The sequence below is a fragment of the Nipponia nippon genome, unplaced genomic scaffold (assembly GCF_047370975.1).
Source record: "Nipponia nippon isolate SJK-2023a ecotype South Korea unplaced genomic scaffold, ASM4737097v1 scaffold_14, whole genome shotgun sequence".
NCBI lineage: Eukaryota > Metazoa > Chordata > Aves > Pelecaniformes > Threskiornithidae > Nipponia > Nipponia nippon.
Window position 1 is genome coordinate 4,641,330 of NW_028262330.1, and position 17,873 is coordinate 4,659,202.

The following is a 17,873-nucleotide window of genomic DNA, read 5'->3' on the forward strand; positions in this document are numbered from 1 at the left end:
ATTTGGGGTGGCACCAGTTAGTTGCAAAGTGGAATGAATAGGAAAATACTTCCATCTGAATAGCGCTGTTGAATAGAAATGGTTTTAAAACAGAATTTCTGTTCCACAGGAAATTCCAACATTTAAAAAAAAAAAAGTTTTATTGAAGATTAGGACAAAAATGAGAAATTTTAAAATTTCCTGTTGAAAGGAACTTCCAGGTTTTCTAAAATGTGTGGAACAGTAAGTTCTTCAGTGTTAAGTGCAGCCATCAGCAGTCTCCATCTTCCAGTGGGAGCCTGAGTCCTTCCACAGGTCAAGGGACTGAAAAGCACTGTTCTGGAGATCTGAGACCTTCTTTGCCCAGCCCAGGCGAGTCAAGAAGTGGGGAGCCTGAAAGACTTCTTAGTTATTTCCCACTGTGTCTCTCTTAATGTTTCCTGTTGTGTTTATTTCTTTGTATTAATAATTAAAAACTCATTTGAGAGGTACCTGAACCTTGGATTTCCGTATGCATAGCAAGAACCATTCCAACTGTGTTGTGGGGCAGTCTATTTCATGCTTCCATCTGTGGGTGTCACAGGGATTGCTTCAACAGGAGAGATTCAGAAAGCCCCAGTCCATCGAGGCTCCAATAGCTCATGGAGCTCTTCTGAAGTTGGGACCTGCCGGTGCACAGGCTCCACTGGCATCAAGCACAAGCACCCAAAGGACTGCATGAGTTTATTTTGGAAAAGGCAGATTCTCTCTTTCCATCCTCCCCCTGCTTCTGGTCAGAGATTTCAGTCATCACTGGCTATGCCCAGTAAATAATTTTTTACAGTGTAAGAAAAAAACCCAACCTCCTAGACATCACTAAAGCCATCAAAGTGATTCCATTCCTGATAGCCTCAGTAGAAGGGCAAATTACTGTATTTACACCTAGTCAGCTGTGCAGTGCTGCAGGAAGTGTGATTTTCAAAAACATCAAAGCCCTTTAGAACCCTAAATCTAATTTTCAGCAACGGGTTGGGTTGCCAGAAAACTAAATTTCATTTAAGGGCCTCCTACTGCCTGATTTACTTGTGAAAATGATACTTGGGCTCCTAAAACACTTAAGTTCTCTTGAAAATATCAGCCTGCTCTTTGTAACATGCGTATTTTAAACAGCCCTGAAACATTGTCCACACTCTAATTATAATGATTGTTGATATTTTCACAGTGAAGCAAATTCCCAAATAGAATTCATTTTTAAAAATACTCTTCTAAATGTTGTAGTATTTTTCTCTTGTGTATTCATTTGGGTTGAGTCTGTTTTGCACTGTGTCAATTCTGTCCTCTTTTTGGTAAGCGCAACATTCAGAGAAATTTAATCCAACCTGACCTAACTTTCTAATCAGACTAGGTAGCATTGCTGTTGTATTTTGAATTACCCTCACTGGTGATCATTTTATGCTTTATCAAGTTGACAGTTAGTTTTGCCAGAATGTTCTTTTTAAATCCTTTATCCCAGGAGACTTGCATATTTATGGTTAGATAAAAAGAAAGATCATTAATAGCTCCTTTTGGTGACTTTCGGGAATTAATTAAGCACTGGTTGTAGAATTGTTTATTACATTATGGAGTGAGATTTGTGCTAGTTTGAGGGGTCATAAAATGAACCTTTCAAATGATCACTTGCAAGAATGATTAGAACCAGGTAGCAATTACTAGCCCTCAAAGGAGAGCTTGATAACATTGTGTGAGGATCTTTTTAGTCAGACATATAACCTCCTATCCAGAAAACCAGCTAAGCATTTTGCGAATTCAGGGACAAAAATAAGCTGTTAGGGTTTTTTTTCCCTCAATACTTTACCATTTATTTTTCTAAGCAAATTAAAATTCAGGAGCATTTGCAGCAGTGTTTAGGGAATACCTGCTCATTAACAGAAGCTAATAATGTTCTTTTCTCCAGACCTGAATTATAGGGGGTAAAAACTGACATCACTTCTGTTCAGTTTAGTTTAGCTCCCTAAAAACAGTGAGAAATTGCCAATTCCTTTTTTCTGTGTCATCTTTTTTTTTTTTTTATTTATTTTTTCCAAAGCTTTATTTGCCCAAATGTCATTTAGAAACTGGGCTTGGAACATTATCTAACTGTCTGCTATTTTCCTGTGTGTGATCTTTTCCCTTGTTAGCTGTATAACTTACAAATAATAATACAGGAGAATAATACTTTGCACTCACTCTCTAACCACTAAAACCATCTCACTTCATTAGGAGATTTAATTTTAACCACACACGGTGAATGGGTATTGACTTTGGTGTCCCAGCTGGATGGCAGTTCAGTGACTGCATTCTGTTGAGCCATTGCTTTAGGAGCCAGAGTATTCTTTACTTCCTCTCCTGGATTGTTGTTTAATGTTGCAGGCACCATCCTAATGGCTCCCTTCAGTTTCCCTCCAGAGAAGGCTACAGCGTGGTGGTGGCTGACGTGAAATGATTCCTATGTATATTGTAACTTAGTAAAGTGTTTTGAGTCTGGAAGCAGACAGGCATGACATAAATCAATAATAACAGTAATAACCTGCTCCATGCTAGAGAAAGATTCAAAGCCAGAGACACCTCACCCCAGCCAGTTTTAGGAAGGATGTGAAGCATCACTGTAATATTGAGAAGAAAAACCCCTGCCCTTGGCTAATCATGCCCTAAAGCCAAACATCCCATCGTGGAAGTACTTAAGACCTGCTTTAGTTTTACATCTTTGAAAACACAATCAAAGTGTTCCACACTAATATACAAAATAACTTGCCACGGTTTGAAGCTAGGGTGAACCTTCTGTTTACACTGTCATAGTATTACTGCATGATGTATTTTTATCCTAGAGCTACACTACTGTAACTATCCTGATGCAAAAAATCCCAGCAGCAACATAATCCAGATAGGCACTACTTGACTCCTAGGAGCAGTCCCAATAGAGCCAAGTGGTAAGTGCTTGTAGGGCTTTTAAGAACTGTTCTTTCACTAATTAGCCTTCCTAGGGTTCACATGTTCCACACAGCACATACACATAAAGAAAGCAGTTTTATTTAAAGAACAAAATTATAAGTAACGGTAAGTAATTTTGTTGCACTTATTTTCTGTGCATTTTAAACCTGATTATTATTTGGCCTTTACAGTGAATAAGTACAGGTAAACCTCCTCTTATTGCATTTTTTTTTCATCCATTTCCCGTCAGAAGTAGTCATAATAATGCTGTGATCCCCAAGTATAGGATAAGGAAGAAAAATGGACACAGCACTGATCATTACCTACTGGAAAGGATCACTATGCAACGGAAACTCTCTGTTTATATTTTATTTACAATTTTTAAACAAACATCTATATTCCCTTTTGGAGAAAAAACGAAACAGCTTGTGTAACCAAAGTTGAGCTAATTTATTTAAGAGCCTGGAACTATTTGTGTTTGAAGAGGGAGGAAGAGAGAAAAAAATCTGAGCCATGTTTGATGTAGCAAACAGAGCTGATCTTCTCTCTGTTTGGATGTAGCTGTGGACTTAGATGCCAAGTTATTTTCCAGATAGTGATGCTAAGCTGTCTAGGCCACTTTAGCCCTTGTTACCTTTTTTAGTTTGTTACTTTAGCAGAATATTTCGTGTTTGTCAGGACTGTCCAGCTGCCTTCTAGGATTTCTGTGGGATGGAGAGAAGATTTTTTTATTTTCTATGTCAGTGTAGCTCTTTAAAAAAAAAAAAAAAACAAAACACCATGTCAGCTTAGATCAGGAAAGAAGGAATTATGTCTTGCTTAAATTTTGACAAAAAGTCATTCCCTGCCTCCCTTTGTCCAAGCCAATTTGCGGTTCATTTCAGAATTTTTTGCTTGAGAATAATTTAAATCATCTTTAAATCTCTGGTTCGGTCCTAGCTAGATATGCAGTAGCCACGGTATGTTGCTATCGCCTGGCTGCATGAAATGGGTTGGTTATAGGCAAGTACCTTTGTCCAGGAGAGGGTGATGCGATTTGGTGTTATCATTGGAAGTCTCAACTAAAGGATGAATGGAGCTGCGTTTTCATGATGGGTCATGGGATGAGGAAGCCTGCCAGGTTGGCCCTGTCTACGTTCTGTAGCTCAAAAAAACCCTGTATTTCAGATCCTCAGTTGACACCTCACTGTGTCAATGGAATTTTTTCTTTGAAAATTTCAGTGTGAAAAAACCTCAGAGATTTTACAAAAACTATCTAAAAATTTTGTGTGACTCTGCATGTTTTACTCTCAGGGGTAATCTTTTCATAACCAAATAATCTTATCATTTTGCGTGGGCTTCTGCTTGTCCTGTGAGCATGTACAAACAGCATATACCATATGTTTTGTAATTACGGATTTGATTTGTCTATCAATAGTTGACTTGCCATGCTTGATCAAGTTTGGATTTGTTCCATAGCAGGTTTCCTGCAGTGATCCTTCTAGTACTGTACAGTGGGGTTTGACTCCAGAGAGATTTGGCTAGTCTAACAGGTAGAGCTTACACAAAGACCTACATATGTGTGTGTATATATATATGACATCTCCAGCTTTTTTCCCTGTTTTGGTGGCAACTAACTGTTCACATAGCAGTGTCAGAGTAGGAAACAGCAAGCCTATGCTTTCTTTGATTTCTGGAAGAACCCTGGTTATGGAAATGAATGCCTGTAGAAGTGAATCTTAGGTATGAAAATGTGGTGCTTTAATATTAATACCTATGCATCTTTCTAAAGTAGATGCTATGTCACTGCTTGATCCTGTTCCAGTCCATAGTGGAGTTAAGTAGCATTCTGCATTCAGCTGGATCTTGAAACCCTTTTCACTTATTATTCAAAGTTTCTTTGTATATTTTGAAACTTATTCTTTCTTTCCCCAAAACAGTTCTTACTCCATAAAAAGGAAAGAGAATACATTTCTTTGTAATGCATTTGAATTTATCCTGCTGAATAGGTGTGGTCTGATATTTTTTACAGTAGTTCATTTATGGCATTTTATTAGGTCTCCTGGGCACTTTATTTGCACATTACATTTTGGTAGCTAACAGGACTGTGCAATTTGACTTCTATTTTTATGCCTAGCAAGTACAGAAATGTATAAATGTTAAAACAAACCTTTCTATTTCTAGCTCCTGTCAATGTCTGTAGTATGAGTTGGGCTTAACATAAAATTCTATATTTTAAGTTTGCAATGTATTTAAAACCACCTTTGATCATGGATCACATATTAAGTGATGGTGTAATTAACTAATGCAGTTTATCAGATACCAGTTACTCAATTCAATCATTCTTTCCTCCTGCTTTGTGTTTTATAAGGATTTTGAACAGCAGCTCAAGACGAATGGCTATGAGAAAACCCAGACATATAGGCTCTGGTTTTGTCTGCCTTTGGTGTCTAAGAGAAAAGGCTCATATCATGATGTTCCTGAATTTTAGACATTGCTTTATCTTTTACATTTGCTTTGACTTACCAAAATTAATACGTATTTTTAGAAATTATTTGCATGTGGCTAAGCGTTATAGCTTCCAGTTCATAGGTATTGCACAGCAGAGGTGAATAGTCAGTGGCAGGACTGGAACTCAAGACCTTCGGCTTCTGTCTTGAAGGAGGTTCCTGATTTAGCAGTTCTTTTGATTCATTGGCTTGGGAATGCTTCCTCACTGGAGGCTTGAACAAAACCAGAATGTCTTCAAAGGGATTGTGGCAAAGTTTTCCTGCTCACTGCTTTGTCTGAAGTCTTCTCTGGTCCATCATGGACCTTTTACAAGCATAAAGGGTCTAAAACATAGTCAGTTTGCCTCGCCAACCAAAACCTGAGACTGTTCTAGTAATTAGATCTGACCCATAGAACAGGTAAATGAATGTAAATTTGGAATCAGGCCTTTGGATCTGCTTCAACCTCATGTATTGAGCATAAATTGCAGGGTTTACTGTTTTCATGCATTAGCGCCCAATTAGTTCATGCATGAACACCCAATCAATTTATGCATGAGCGCCCAATCAGTTCATGCATGAGCACCCATTTGATTTACTAATGAACACCCAGCTGGTTCACACATGAGCGCCCTATTAACTCATGTCTGAGCACCCAATGAGTTCACGCCTGAGCACCCACTTAGCTCACGCCCGAGTGCTGTGTTGGGTATATATGGCAGGTTTCAGTAGCCAGGGCCACAGGTGTGGGAGGAGGTCAGGAGATGGCGGGTGCTGGTCACAACTGGCCCAGCTAGCTCTAAATGCGATGGAAAACCCCATCGCTGAGTGTAACCCTGTGGTGGAGGCAAGGGAAGTTGACAGTAGCAAACGGGGAGGATAGGTGTTTGGCTTAAGTTGAGCCAGGGAAAGGCGGTGGAAAGGTGTTCACTTAAATGTTTGTTTAATCGTTTATGTTTTCTTTCTTCTCACTCTGAATGAGCAATTAGAAGTTTGTGTTAATTGGCAATAAATTAAATTAAGTAAAAATTCCCCAAATCAAGACTGTTTTGCCTGACACACCTGGCTGCACTGCTAGGGAAAGGTGAAAGCTCTTTAAGTTACTGTGGGGATTAGTTTATAAAGAAATAAGAGCCTTAAATATAATTAATTAACATCTATGCAGCTAAGTCCCTCTTTAAAAATAGATTACAGGAGAACCAGAGGAAAAGCAGTGGAATCCCATTAAACAGATTACTTGAATTAGCGTTTGTGTATTTACTTTGTTAACAGTGCTGTGCAGTGTTCTGGTTTGTCTTGGACATTGTGATAGATTACTTTTTTGTTTGCATTTTCCCAACTGCTCATTATTAATTAGATTTTAATGTATTATGTTTTGGGAAGAAGCGGAGCCTAACCCAAGCATGCTCCACACAAATGAGTAGTCCTTACGTTCATAAGCTTCCCCACCGGCTTTGGTTACACCGATTGCAGGAGTAAAACGTACCCACTGGGAGTGGAAATCCACAGGATCGGAGCCAAGCCTGTTATACCTTTCTAGGATGTGAAGCCTTTGCATAAGAACCCCATTTATTCTCCAATCCCTTTTTACAGTTCTAACACATATTTTCTCTCACTTTCTTTCCGCAGCCAGAGTGGGATATGTTTGTCATTGGAGGGCTGAGAAACACATCTTGGCTATTATAATCCATTGTAGCTTTTTAACCGCCAGCCCACATTGGAAGGCAATATGCACCCACATGGCACATTCTCTTAGTTATTTATAAAATCTTAGTAAGAAACGTCACTTTCACTAACACAAAGGAAAAAAGTCCCTTCTTCTACTGGAATAGCTGACCTGATTACAAATGGATAAAGAATTGTTAGTACTTAGAAAACACTAATTAAATACTTGAGAAAAAACAGTCAATAATTTTTTTATTTTCTCTTGGCGAGAATTTTATTACCATGCAATAAAATAGTATCTTATAAATCATTTATACAATGTGGATTTGCTATAAGATGAACTAGCGAAACCATGATCAAGCAAAGATGTGTCTTTGGCACCCAGCCTGCTGTCATAATGCTTCCCATAAACATCAAGACATAAAATAGAGTATTCTGGCCTGGGTCAAAGGAACATCCAGAAACAGGGCCACAAGAAAGGTTATTTAACATCATTGGTTATTATTAGCAGGCGTAAAAGGTAAAGGAGCCCACAGCTGTTTGGGAAGAAGCTTTACTGCAAATAAACTATTTGATTATTAAAAAAAAATGTCCAAAACAAGTATCAGGAAGATTTATAGCCACAAAAGTTTCAAATGAAGATGTGCTCTCCAGGAATAGTCTAGGAATGCTGCTCTTGATACTCTCCTTGGTGTTCTGAAAGTTGTTCTGATGAGAGGCCCTTAAACCCACCCGTAGCTCTTTCACACTAACACACAGCAGTGCTTTATTTACTTCAGGTGGACACAGTGCTGTTTGTTTGCATCTTTTCCATTCCTCTTCAGCCTTACTGATGTTTCTACTGCCCCAGTGCAAAGAGCCTTAAATAAGTTTACAGAAATAACTGAAATAATAGATAAGATCCAAAATAATGAATGCTAGTATTTAGAGCAGTTAGGAGCCCAGGTTTTAATTTAAGCAGTACCTAGAAATCCTAGTCCCAGGCCACGACTACACTGTTTTAACTTCTGTGTTTGCACAGCAATATGCCTAAGTCCCTTAGGCATTGTAGTAAATCCCAATTGGAGTCCCTAAACAAACAAACAAATGAAAAGTTCACCTGTCCCTTTTGTAAATGCTGTGGCTCGTATCACATTGTCCCTGCCTACACTCTCATTGAGCAGAATGCAACCAATTCCAGACGTTCTAAGTTAGTGTGCCTTTATGGATGGATTATACCCTTCACGCAAAAAAACAAATCCATGGGAACAAATACAAACTCTTCAGTGCCAAACATTTGTTTTTTCCTAATGGAAGCACTATGCTGGGATCTCTGTAAGTACTCCCTACAGCTGGTATGACTTGTCTTTCTCCTATCATTCTTTGGAGAATTTCCAAACATGAGAGAGGCACGAACAGAGCCTGAACCCAAATCTGCAAAAATTGGGTTCCTTTCTTAATTCAGGCTGGAAAGAACAGTTCAAGGCAGTGAGGAGGAGCTGACCAAATACTGCAAACAATGTTCTCCATCTGAGCTGGTGACACTGTCTACACAGCAAACTGATTTCTGCTTTTCACTACTGTTCAATTCTCTTCACTTGTGTTATACTTCTAAATATTTGTTTAGGTACATTCATCCTGATTTTATGCACATGAATGGCAGTGTTTGATATCCTGAAATCAAGCTGCTAAGACGTTATGAGTGTAAATCATCGAAATTATTTCATAAAGATCAGCAGGCAGAAAAAGATGGTGTGAAGTGGTTTCTGGTGTTAGTGCACTCTTTCAGTCCTGCATCTCAAAGGAAGCTATCGAACAATCCAGTTATTTGTTTGGAGGCCCTTGGAAACATAAGCTACGATCACAGCGTCCTTCAGCCTAGGCCCTAGACATCGGGAGGAAGGGAATGGGAGAGAATCTTTGCTGCTTAAGTCTGGTTTAAAAGGTATAGTGGCATAATGTGTTGCCCAAGGTCACACAGCAAGTCAGTAGCAAATGCAAGAATAAAACCAGAATCCCAGCTCAGCACACTATTCTGTAGACCCCATCAATTTAGCAACAGAACTCACGTCCCTCGGTCTAATTAATCTACTCAGCAATTCAGTGAGTAATTTAAGTGCAAGCAAAAACAAATGCCAAGAGAAGTGACAAATTCTACTGTGGCTCAGGCTATTTACTTGACTCAGAAGGTCCTTTCCTAAATGAATCTACAATAGGGTCAGGAAGTGTTTTGTGCCTTCACTTTGTCTCTTGTCTGCCTGTCAGTCTCTCTGGTGAGCTGTTTAAGGCATGCTCAGTATAACAGAAAGATAGCGAGTCAAAAAGAAACAGGTGAAAATAAACTTCTCCCTTTATTTTAAAGTGCATGAATTGAGTATGAAGAGAAAAAAAAAAACTTGGCCACAAGTAAGTTACATAACTTAAGCCAGCCTAAAATTATGTGCCAGCAATTTACATGAGTTTTATGTAACTGTTTATACTGCTGTTTATTTAAAAATTACTACTTATCTTGGCGACCGCAGCAACACATCGTGCATTTGCTAGCTCTGGAATACAGGGCACCTTCATTAAAACACATAGTCACCAATATATTAAACACACAAAAAAGCCCTGCTCTGACATAACGTGAAGTGTCAGATGGAAAGCCGCAACAGCAAAGACATTCAGCGTTCACAACAAAGCAGCCCTTTGGGGTGTTCAGAACAGGACTGGAACATGCTCCATCCTTAATTCACCCAACAGCTTTCAGGTCCTTTACAGCACAGTTGGTACAGTCTAAAAGACCAGCTCTTGTTCCTGGGCTCTTATAAAGGACCCTCTTCATCTTCAGGTTTTTATACTTGAGCATTTTTATATTCAACTTATAAAGTGCTGAGGTTAGCTAGCCTTTTGTTCTTTCTTAAAGTCCCAAGTACTTTAGAGTTACACAAATGGTTGATATTTTTTGTTTACTACCAGAGCAGTCTCTCCCAGCACCCTCTCTCAGAAAGGAGGCAAAGATGTAGCAAAATCTTCATGATGGGTTGCTCATGCACAAAGTTACGTAATTTTTAGATCCAGGTTAATCACAAGGGTAAGACCATGGATGCGTGGCTTTGTATTGGTACCAGAAAGAACTATATATATCCCACACAGCCAGAAAATGTGAGCAACACTGGCCTATAAATGTAATATAGGTCACAGGCGTTTGTCCCTTGTTGTTTTGGGGCCTGCTGAGCGGACAAGATGCTCTGCCTCTCCTTGCCTTCATTTTCCCATCTATAAAATAGGGACACTGGTATTCACATCCTTCTAAAAGGTTTAAAACGCAATGAATGAGTATAGTAGAATATTATGTATTATTTTTAGATGACCATTATGGTAGAAAGCTGAAATCTGGCCATGTATAACAGGAGATATGACCTTAAGTGATAAATGACTTAAGTTGATTTGCATTTCTTTAAAACTATATCATGTCATCCTCTTCTCACTTGAATCAGTAAAATCATGGGAAAAAAAGTTTGTTAAAATGAAAAGTAAGCAAAAAATTCCAAAATTTGTTATGAGTTTCTTTATGACAGATATCATGAGTCAGAGAATGACATTCTGTCAAAAATAGCAATGCTTCAGTGTATCCTGTTGATATGTTTTCAGTAGTACTTTGAAACAAGGGGAAAAAGAAGGCACTATTCCAACACAGCTGTTCAAAAAATATTTATTTTTCAGTTATGGAAATCTTTATTGAAACTGGGGGGCAGGGGTTTTTCCAAATGTGAGGTTTTTAAATATATATATTTGAAAATTGAATTTTGAGGAACTTTGTATACACCGTCTTGTTAGGTTAAAAGGGGGGTTCTCAATCATAATGATAACCATAACCTGATCCACAAGCTAAGATCATATTCCTATGTTTTCAATTTCATGGGTTTCAGCCACCACAGGGTAAACTAAAAAAAATAAGTGCAAAATGTTGGCATTACTTGGCTGTCTAATGAGAAGCACAGCTGAGCCTCAGCCTAGCAGCCAGCGAAGACTCGGCTGGCTGAGGGGATCAGCGGGGTACACAGCTCTCCTCAGTGCCTCGTGAAAGGACTAGCAGACTCGGTCGCTCTCCCGAGCGAGTAGTTGTCCTTCAAGGGCCTGGGAGATCACGGTGTCACCCAGCAAGTGTGTGAGGGCGTTTGCCCTGCACGTGGGGTTTCACTAACAACAGGAGTTGGGGCAACAGTTTGCCCTAGAACATCAGAGCAAAGCTGTGATTTATTATTTCAAACCCCACTTCCTCATCTGTTCCTGAGTCGGCTTTAAAGGCAATGTCAGCCTTTTCTCCCCTTAGTAACTCAGCTTCTTTCTCTGAACTCAGTGGTCCTTGATTATTCCTGAGAACAAACTGCCATGCTGTTGCTAGTCATAATACTAGTACCACGATGTTCCTGCTGTACGCATGCTTGCAAACGTGTAGGATTGTAATCCTGTTTAGATTAAGGCAGTTAATTCCTCTTCAGGCAGTATGTTAGGATCTCTAAATATTAGGAGCACTTTTCTAAATGCTGGAATACAAGTGGAAGGGTTGAGAAGCAGACCCACATCAAGAATAGGGCTGCAATGTTTATTTGTGTAAGCTACCCAAATTTAAATATGCCTCTTGAGCTACCAGTTTATGTTTGGGCAGTCTCCAGTCCATAGAACAGCTAAAAATTTGGGAAGCTCAAAAGCAGCTTAAAGCTGCTTATTTCACCCTTGGCTTTTGTGCTGCCTAAAATGCAACCTTACCGCTGCCCCTCACGCTGAGAAGCGCACTTAGTCATGCCTGGGGATTTCAGTGAAGACAGGATTTGTTGGCAGAATCGGTCTGGAGCGACACTATCTTGCTTTACATCTATCTTTGAAGAGAAAAATGGTATCTGAAGTGACTGCAAGCCTGTTGATAACAGGTTCAGCAGTTCGAACAGGGTTTCTCCAATTTATCCTTCTGGAAAACAGACAACATAGTCTAAGTTTGCAGCATGTACGCAATGTCCTCAATTATTTCATACAGTGGAGTTATAAACCCTGAAAATCACGGTTTACAATGGAAGTTCTGACAGGCCATCAAGTTCAATGGTACTTGTAAGTATTCCTATAATTAAGTTGTCAACAAAAACCTACAATACGGTACCGTAACAGTCTATACATTTTCATACTAATGTACAGAGATAGCTTCCACTAAAGGTGGCAGTAATTAGGTATTTAAAACCCATGGAAAACTAGAAAAATACACTGTGAAAAAATTCAAAGCCAATAGACAAAACCAATATCCTTTCCATTGCAGCAAATACAAAAATGTTGCAGAACATGCTGTGCATTCACAAATTGCAATCACAGAAAAGGAGCAATTTGGAGAGAAAGGAGAAATGAGTTGTGCTCTTGATACTTGGCTATTTTAGAAAAATGTTTTGGCAGTTAAATGTTGTATAGGCTGAGCAAAAAATTTTGTGAAGCCTTTTTCTTTTAACATGAAAATATCAGTATGACACAGCCAGAAGATGAAAATTCCACATGCTGAAATTAAAATACCTATAGCCTCTGATCGATTCTAAATTATTGACTCCAATACTAATAAATATGCAAATAAACTATCTATAAACCATTTTGTGACTCTTAAAGGGAAAGCTTTGGGTTGAATTCTCTACTTTGGTGTAAATCCAGAAAATTGATGGGATTTCCCCATGTCTACAGTGGAATAATTTAAGAGATTAATTTCACTGTGGTTTTGATAGGTTTTCCTAGAAGTTGGAGTCTGAAGTACAAGTTACTAAATCCCAGAGGTCTGACTCTGGGATTAACCTTAATGCTAATCATGGTACCTGTCATTAATAAAGTATAATTTAAGAAGAGTCTGTTTTCCTACCTGCAGCCATCAGTTCCCCACTTGCATATATTCTTTTTCTTTAAATCATCTACTATGGTCTGCTTGATATTATTTTCCATGCACACTCATTTTTGCAAGTACTGAGAAAGAATACTGACAGCAGGGCTACTAATTTCATAACCCCTTAAGCAGGAATACGAATCGTCTGTACAAGTTGATGGGAGCACTTCGGTGAAGGTATCCATTGTAATTTAGGCTGCAGGACGGGTTGGGAGGGATGTGTCAGCCCAGCGCCGCTTAATTCACTTCAAAAATGGATACAACTTAACAGGTCTTTCTGGAGCTCTGTAATTTCAGTGACCACAGCAGCATCAGGCTTGGACAAGAGAGCCAGAACCCACTGAAACCAATGAAGAGACTCTAGTGAGTGTCGGATCTAGTCCAAGGAGGATATTTCTATACAAATTAGCCAAGGCTAGGTGATGAGAGTTTTGTGGCAAAAGGACTCTCTGCCCATGCCCACCGATGCAGATCCAACTGCAAAACAGTACTTTTGTTGGTTTGGATGTATAAACTGCCAAGTGGCATTAGCAGCTCCAAATCCTCTACCTACTCTTTCCCACTACTTCTCTTTCTTTAAAAGGAAATTGTTTAAATGAGGGCAAATGTTGACTGAATGTAATTTGTACTGCAGTGTATTTTTAAGCATTCTTTCCTGAAAAGCTTTTGAGCAATATTTTGCTTTTCTCTTTCATACACAGAGATATAATTTAATTATTGTGTGAAGTTTGGCTAAACATTTTTGTTAAACATGACTTTTAGTATCCACATGGGAAACTGCTAGGAGAAAACTTAACCTGTGAGTGATTCAAGTACTTTGATTTCTTTGCTTGGACTGGTATCTGATTTGATTTCCTTCTGCTATTTGTTTCCTAGTGGAATGGAGCTCTTCAGAAGACTTTTCTCCTTTGGTTGGTGAAATAATTATGGATAATCTTCAGTCTTTGAGGTGCACCATCACAGGTCTCAGAACAGTAAGTGCCAAACGACTCATTTAGATCTTGATGCCCCCTGTTGCCCCAGTGACATAAAGACACTGATAATTTGCATCCATGCCTGTTGATAATAACTGTAGAGTGCCTTTCTTCTAGCACGAAGTTCCACTCATTAAGCATAGTATGTCTGGTATCCATAATCCAAAAGTCACAAAGGAATAGACAGACAGCGTGAACTGTTTTATAAGTTCTCATGCTTAGGGGAGATCAGAAATGACTGGAGTAAAAGCTGCTGTCCTCTGGGTCACAGGATCATCTTAGTGAAGATCAAAGTCTCATGAAAGATCTAGTCCTGACTCTGATGACCAATAGCTAAAATAACAGTTCTTTCTCTTCTGCTTCTTCCAGGAACGCACACATCGCTGGCAATCATTTTCATTTTTGTTATTTATTTTTGTACAAATGTTCTACACTGATAAGAACTGGGTCAGCGATGGAGAAAATTGATGAATATTCATATATATTCTTAAGCAGAATAATTTTGACCATGTGTCTGAAAGTCTTCTTCCTACAGGTTGTTCAGGACCATTTGTGCAAGCAAATTTTGATTGACAAAATACTTGATGAAAATAAAGCTTGCTCAAAGTGCTACTATTTCCACTGAAAACATCATCAGAGGGGCCCAATCCAGCATCCACTGAGCTGGAGCCTTTCCACTGAACTCACTGCACACTGAAGCAGGCCCACAAAGTTATAGTAGGGGGACGTGACCCTTGACCAGCGTCCCAAAACATGGGCTCTCAAAATGACAGAATTAACTTTAAAGAGTAACCAATGGGCACAATATAAAACCCTCTACATAGAACAGAAAAAAATATTGGTTTTTTCTAGCCTTTTATCTGAAGAAATCTTTGATTTGAAGCACCCTGTCTTCCAAGGAGCTGAGCCACAATATGCATTTACTCTGTTTCTCATTTTCTAACAACTAAACAGAGTAACTGTTCTTAAGTTAAAATCAAGCAAGCTTGCACAGTCACTTCCATAGGCACATGTTAAGAACAGTGCTTACTGTGTGTTTGTCTCTACTCTCCAAAGTATATAACATATTTAAATTAAAAGTTAGACTTTCAGAAGTGCTTTCCATCAGCCTAGATTTATGAATCAAATTCAGTGATAAAGGTCTGACTGATTTCAGTGGCAGCCAAACGAAGCTTCTTCCATTGCTGTGCTGGTAGAGAGACTCTGTTAACTACAACAGGAAAAAAGGGAGTCCCTATTCCTGAAGTCTGATTGTAAAAGTTCCCAGGGTTCGGCTTTGGTAGAAGAGATTGCAGTTTCTCAGTTGGAATTGGTGTGTTCTGTTAACCCGCAGCAGATCACCTGTCCTGAAATCTTTGTACTATGTTTCAATCTGTCATGGTGCATCGTTGATGCCACTGAAAGCTATTTAAGTTTTTCAAAGAAAACATCTTTGGGAGGGACTGCTTTCCAGCTATTACAGTCAAGATTTTGAGTCAACTGACAGTTTTGACTCCAGTTGTTTCCATTTGCAGGGCCAGAGGTATTATGTCCATGTTTCAGCATACAACATGAGAGGATGGGGACCTCCACGCAAATCTACTCCTGAATATGCTTCTCCTTCAAGTAGGTTGAGTTTGTCTACCCTCCTAGTTTGATTAGTGATGTTGCTTTGTAAGAATTTCTCCCTCTTCAAAGAACAGAAAAAGACAAATATTCTGGAGTTCATCATTTAATTGCCATATCACCTAGGAGTGAAATAAATAAATAAATAAAACTCAGCTCCTTACACCCCCCAAAAATATGCAAAATAATCATATATGTATATTTATTTGTCTTATCTTTTATTCTTCTCTAGTCCTTTGACAGAACATTGTCATCTAGTCACTAACACTTAAGAAAAATGAAGGTCAACTATTTTGACCTTCATTTCTCTTAATAGAGTTCTGCTATATGGAACCTCATTTGTCAGTACATGAATGGATCAAAACCTGAATCTGAACTGCTAGAACCAAAGCACATGCATCATATGTAATTTTGTATTCTGCCTTGTGGCATTACAGATCCTATTCACTGGACCATTCTTATAGCATCCTGTATGTAAAATACTCTAGTATGGACACACATGTTGATAGGATCTAGCCCGTAAGCACTAAAATGTTCCAGACATGTCCAAAAGCCTTTCTTCCTTTTCAAACCTATGACAGGTTTTCTCAGACTCCATTAGGACTATGATTTTTCATTTGTAATTTTTAATCTATTATAATCACGTTGTGTTGTTAGATGCTTTTCCAGACTTAGTGTTCACTGCCAAACTGGCTCAGCATATTACAGCTTCCCTTGTATTGATTAATGCAGTAAAGTGGGACTTTTCATTTTATTGCATTAGCACTAGTTTTTATTAGGCTAATGCAACAATTTAATAACCTGGTATGCTAATGTGAGAAAATAAAGCAAGCTGTACCTACTCTCAGTAGTCATCCTGGAGAAGGTGGGATAAATGAGGCTCTTGCAGTACCACTGCCCCATTTTGCTTCAATTTTGCTCATGTTACCCCAGAATAAAAGCACAACTAAGCTAAAGAAATATTCTGTTTGAGAACAAGAATGTGCTACAATCGTGGGACAAAATTCTACTCTTGGTTATGTGGTTAACTCACTACTATGGAGTTGTTTTAAATAACTTAGTGACATGCAATTACCTTGACTATAGCCAGGTATAACTGCACAGGATTTGGCCCCACAAACAAAAAATTTACATCAGCTGAGAAACAGTTAGTTTCTGCTAGTTATTCAGCTAAATGTTGCCAAAGAACAGGCCACTCCTGGCAAGAGAGGTGGCATTTAAGACTGTAGCTTTGTACGAGCTTCTGCTTTGAGCATATTGCATTGTCCTCCCTGTCTATTGCTTGTCCACTATTATTAACCTTCTGAAATCTGATGATATCTGCCAGTTCCAAAGCTTTGGGATGTAAGGGAAGTTTTCCTGCAGATTTCAGTGGATCAACACAGGAACTATGCAGAGAATTAAGTTCATTTCCCTTGTTTAGTGTCTCAGGGAGTCTGGGCTTTAGAGTAGCAGAAAGTCCTAGACTTGCTGGCATTAGGGCCACGTTGTCATGTGCAGCTGCTCGGTGAAGTCCCTGCTTCCACCAGGGAGAGCAGTACCATCCATGGCAGTGCTACTGAAGTGCCTGGGACAATCATCGTGGAGGTGTTTCTCTCTGAAAGGCAGCCAAGGTAAAAAAAGGACTCTTTTGGATTTCCCTGTAGGAGAGCAGGAGCATCACTTGATAGATATGAGATGTTCTGTGAGTTTATGGCAAAGAGAAATGTTTCTTCATGGCTATATATGAATGTTTTCTTTGTTGATGAACACAGAAGCATTAGGCAGACTCAGCTCACTGTACATAGATAGCTGGCAAGAACGTGGTGTTTTCATTAAGTATCCTTAGTGACACATGCTTAAACTTTACAGCACGTGAGACCATCAGAGCCTAAATGTAAATTCTTTCATTAAGTAATACTAACGTCAGAATTTTAGCTTGAGAGACAAGATGCTATTTACCACAGCAGGTACCGGGGACAGAACTCCTTTATCCACGTGACTGCCTTCACCACTGGTTTTGAAAACTAGCAGATTTGTGCTTGGCAAGAAGGCAGCAACCTGAAATTACACCAGTGTTGCATAACAAAATATGGCCCTAAGCTAAAAATTAAATGTGAATACATTAGTACTCTACAAAGTTGTCTGTAATGGCAGCCAGAAGAATATGCAAGGGAAATGAAAGCTTCAGGGCTTAATCCTGATCCATTCCAACCTCAAAGCATCAAAGGTTAGTGACATCCTTGGAGATGCATCTGTGTAGCATGACAGCGAATGCTTGCCACTGTCCTCCCGTTCCCCCCACATACACAGCAGCAGGCTGGAAAGTGGTGGCCAGTGTTGTGCAGCTGCTCTGTGAAATCAGAGTAGATACTAACATTTCTAGGC

General features: G+C 39.1%; 1 protein-coding gene across 1 annotated transcript in view; it reads left to right on the plus strand.

Annotated features, from left to right (window-relative positions):
• The window catches only part of ANKFN1 (ankyrin repeat and fibronectin type III domain containing 1), a 113,012-nt gene that overhangs the window by 65,013 nt on the left and 30,126 nt on the right, over window positions 1–17,873 (plus strand). The window contains exons 7-8 of the mRNA XM_087750845.1: window positions 13,804–13,901; window positions 15,416–15,506. Of these exons, the coding sequence (XP_087606971.1) occupies window positions 13,804–13,901; window positions 15,416–15,506 (189 nt within the window). The remainder of the gene's footprint in view (window positions 1–13,803; window positions 13,902–15,415; window positions 15,507–17,873) is intronic.